Source organism: Vollenhovia emeryi, unplaced genomic scaffold, assembly GCF_000949405.1.
Source record: "Vollenhovia emeryi isolate VEMERY1.0 unplaced genomic scaffold, V.emery_V1.0 DF941870.1, whole genome shotgun sequence".
Taxonomy (NCBI): domain Eukaryota; kingdom Metazoa; phylum Arthropoda; class Insecta; order Hymenoptera; family Formicidae; genus Vollenhovia; species Vollenhovia emeryi.
In genome coordinates this window covers 239-4,496 of record NW_011964496.1, presented here as the reverse complement: position 1 = coordinate 4,496, position 4,258 = coordinate 239, and the positions used below count along the sequence as shown (strand labels likewise).

Below are 4,258 nucleotides of genomic sequence, written 5' to 3'. Positions count from 1 at the left end.
TAGTGTAACGTCCTCTTTCTCACGGGTGACGAGCGATCTTGTGCTTTGATAGAAGCATTGTTCGATTCGCGATCGTCTTGCTGGCCGCGGGGTGCGGCGGCCGCGTGCCTTCGGTGTCCGTCGGCACGGTCATTTTGTGCGTCCGCGGTACATTGCCGCTTTGCGTGCGGTCGAGGTGTCGTGCTGCATATATCACAGGCTTGCGGTTGCGCCTTCAGGAACGCGTGTGCGTGCCTCACGGTGCGCATCATCGCCGTGGGCATCGCGCCCTGGTTTCTCGGCTTATTAACCGCGCGAGGAGCTGATAGCGGCTGCGCGGTAATGGTGCGCGGTGTAGTACCGCCATTGGTGGTGTCGCGTGTCTCGTCGGTCTCCTGGTGCGCGTCTTCCACGGGAGATATCGCGAGTTTTCGCGGTCACCCGAGACTTTCTGCGTGCGTCGCGTGTTGCGTCCGCTCTTCGGTGCAGGTGTGCGCGGTCGTGTCGTCCGCTTATACGCTGCGTCTATAGGTGCGTTTTCGTTGCTGCTACCAGACTACAAGCGGTTGGCTCGCGTTTGAAGACATGACGTCACAAATAGTAATCAAGAATTAAAACGTTTCGGGCAGACAGTGCGCAAAGGCATTAGCGCGGTAACAGTTTTGTTGCTACATGTGTCATGACGGATTCAAATGGAGAGGTTATCTGTTATGTTATTTTGTATGATGGAAGTGATTGATGACGATATATCACATATTGTTAATATGTATCAGTTACAACCCACAAGCAGGGTTACCCTTTCCTTTCTAAAAGATAGAATAACTCACTTCAAAATAGGAATAATTGCTAACGAAGAATGGGTGACCCGTTACATTGATCAAGATTTTCATAAACAATTTAGGTAAGAAAGCACAAATCAGCTTCGTTACTGCTACATTTTTTATTTATCATGCATCGATGTTTTTTTTGGGGGGGGGGCATTTATTGACTCTTGTTAGGTTAAGTGGATTCCCTATTTTGGTTGTATGTACAGGATGATGAAGAATACATATTGGGCCCTTGTCAACACGGTCCGACCTTATTATCCTGTCAAGTGCCAGAGAGGTGATGCACCTTTGGTGACGGTTGAGAAAGCTGTCCTGATAACATTATGTTATCTGGGGAAGCATGTCCCTTTGTCTGATATAGGTGACCGATTTGCAGTGGCTCAAAGCAGTTTTTAAGGAAACCAGAACTATCATTCACATACTGTGTAATCTTAGAAATACATTTATTGTTTGGCCCAAAGAGAGTGAGTGTGTGGTACTGAGCAGGCAATTTGAAGCACGTGCAGGATTTCCTGGTGAGCACTCTGTATGGCTTGGCTATATCACTTAAATTTTTTTTTAAAGATAATGCCCCTCATGCAGGAACTTTGTCATGTCTTATTGTTCTTTGCCATCTTTTCAGGTGTCATTGGAGCCATCGATGGTTGCCACATTCAAGTCATACCTCCAGCAAACCAGCATTCTAGTTACATAGATCGCACATGCAACTACTCTATTACACTTCAAGGTGAGATTTTATGCTCAAACAAGATAGTACATTTTTGCCATTAATAGCATAACTTTCTCATGATAATATAAGTTTTTTATTTGATAGGAATTTGTACTGCAACAAAAATATTTACAAATGTATCTATTGGAACACCTGGTTCTCGTAATGATGCCCGGGTTCTGAAGTACTCCAGTGTTTACCGGACGATAATGCGAGATGGAGTGGAATCCATGTTCTTTAATGACAGTTATCATTTGATAGGTGATAAGGCTTACCCTAATAGAATGTGGTGCATGGCACCTTTCAAGTAAGTTAAGACAACGTTTTTGCATTTAATATGTGCTGTTATGTTCCACCATGTGAACAGTTTCTCAATTTCTTGTTCATCATGTTCTTTTTCCTTGAACAGGGATTTTGGGGACCTTACTTCAAGACAGAGAACGTACAACTATCATCACAGTTCAACCCGCACTGTAATAGAGCACGCATTTGGTCTTATGAAGGGCAGATGGAAGCGTTTGATGAAGGTCAACACGGAAATTGCCAAAGTCAGTGACATTGTACTAGCCATCTGTGTTTTATTAGGTGTACAAATGAATAATCCAATTTTTTCAGCTACATTCAGGGTTTATTTTAAAAGAAAGTAAATGAAATTGTTCAATCAAAGTATTCGCCGTTGCTTTCCATAACTTTAAGCTATCTTTCAGGCAACTGATGAATTCCATCTCGGAAAAATGTTACGTCTTTGGATACGAGAAAGTCGTCAAGCCATTTTCGGATCACATCCACTGTTTGGAAGTGCATATCGGACAAGGCGTGTTGCATCGACCGGAACAAGTGGTAATCGGATGGAGCAATATCTGGTGAATACGCCGGGTGCTGCAAGACGTCCCAGCCAAGACTCATTATGGTGTCTTTTGTATTGGAAGCAATATGTGGCCTGGCGTTGTCATGCAACAATTTCACTGGACGTTCTCCTTTGCCAGTATACGGGCGTTTTCGTTCCAATTCTTGACTCAAGCAGATTAATTGACGTTGGTAGCAGTCCGCAGTAACTGTTTCACCCGGTTCCAACAACTCATAGCACGCCCTTGATATCCCACCAAATGCAGAGAAGAACCTTCTTTCCGAAGCGATTGGGTTTTGCGACCGATTTTGATGATTCGCCGGGATTTACCCATGACTTTCTACGTTTCGGATTGTCATAGAGTATCCGTTTCTCATCGCCCGTAACGATTTTCCACAAGAAAGACTTCCGACGCTGCTTATTGAGAAGAGAAAGACATGCTGCCACTCGTTGATTTTTGTTGGTTTCAGTGAGTTCATGCGGAACCCATTTTCCTTCATTTTGGATCTTTCCCATCTCATGTAGGCGTTTGGAAATCGTTTGCTGCGTTACTCCCAACTGTTCTGCAAGCTCTTTTTGCGTTTGTGCCGAATTCTCAGCGAGCAGTTGTTCCAAATCATTGTTGTCGCGCTTCCGAGGGCCTTCAGGGCGTTGTTTGTCGATTAGACTAAAATCACTGCTTTCAAACCGCTTAAACCAAAATGCGCACACATCGTACGATACAACACCTTCGCCGAGAAAGGAGCAAATCGATTCGCACGCTCTTGTAGCATTTTTTCCTTGCTGGAATTCGTAAAGAATGCAGTGTCGGATATGCACCTTATCTGTTGCCATTTTCGACTGTACTGAACTGAATACTTTTGAAGGTTACGTTGGGCCTTTCGCCAAACTATATGTTCTTTTTAATAGTTATATGTCAACATTGTATAAACACAAAAGAGCGGGAAAATCTATTCAATTTAAAATTGATTTCATAACTGCTTAAAATAATTTGGATTATTCATTTGTACACCTAATACACAATTTTTGTTATCTACATAACGATGAGGTAATTCAGAAAATGATTCAAAATAAAAAATACATGTCTAACCAACATGTTCCTAACAATTATGCAGACGAAGCCAGCAAAATACAAGGCGCAGAAAAGCGTAACAGAATTGTACACCTGTTCTAATAAAAAACATTATTTGTAAGTCTTATTGGGATAAACAACTGTTGTAAAGATACCTAGAATAAAGCGATTCAACAATTATTGTCTGACATTTATTTCTCGTTTACATCTCATACATGTTTGCAAAATCACCTGTTACTCTTTGGCAGAATTACATTAAATGGATATAGAAAATATGTAAAAAAAAGAAAAACATTACCTTATACATTTTTTATAATAAAGATAGAATATACTCAAAATAAAAATTTTACTCATTGTCAGATGAAAATACTAATTGCATCATTTTTTAACACAACATAATAAAAAACGGTAGTGTCTCGCGCCAAGTGTAAGCGTAGCTAGTACACGCGTGCGAGACCGACCGTGTAAGTTTACGCGAGTACACGAGTTGACGGGCCCTCAGATTTTCGGATCTCAACAACGGCTGATCCGACCAATTTGAGACTGCGTTTAATCGATAGCTTGGGTACGATTTGCATAATAAAAGTGTTTTTACTTTTCTCCTACGTGCCCCAGGAGTGGAGGTATTGCAAAGTCAGTTTTGTGAAATTTTGGATTAAGAAACATCTTTGTCGTCCTCGTCGTCCTGGTCGTCGTCGTCGTCGTCGTCGTCGTCGTCGTCGTCGTCGTCGTCGTCGTCGTCGTCGACCAGACCAGCATCCTTTTCACTTGACCACGTTGCAATTGACCACGGTCCCGATTGGCCACGTTGCAATTGACCACGG

The 4,258-nt window shown here is 42.5% G+C and overlaps 1 protein-coding gene across 1 annotated transcript; it reads left to right on the top strand.

Annotated features, from left to right (window-relative positions):
- Nucleotides 1–1,013: 1,013 nt before the first annotated feature.
- LOC105570773 (putative nuclease HARBI1) lies at nucleotides 1,014–3,762 on the top strand. The gene is made up of 6 exons (XM_012028217.1): nucleotides 1,014–1,097; nucleotides 1,168–1,321; nucleotides 1,429–1,533; nucleotides 1,621–1,822; nucleotides 1,925–2,096; nucleotides 3,381–3,762. The coding sequence occupies exons 1-6, from the start codon at nucleotides 1,014–1,016 to the stop codon at nucleotides 3,534–3,536; spliced, it is 873 nt and encodes a 290-aa protein (XP_011883607.1). The 3' UTR covers nucleotides 3,537–3,762.
- The last annotated feature ends 496 nt before the right edge of the window (nucleotides 3,763–4,258 follow it).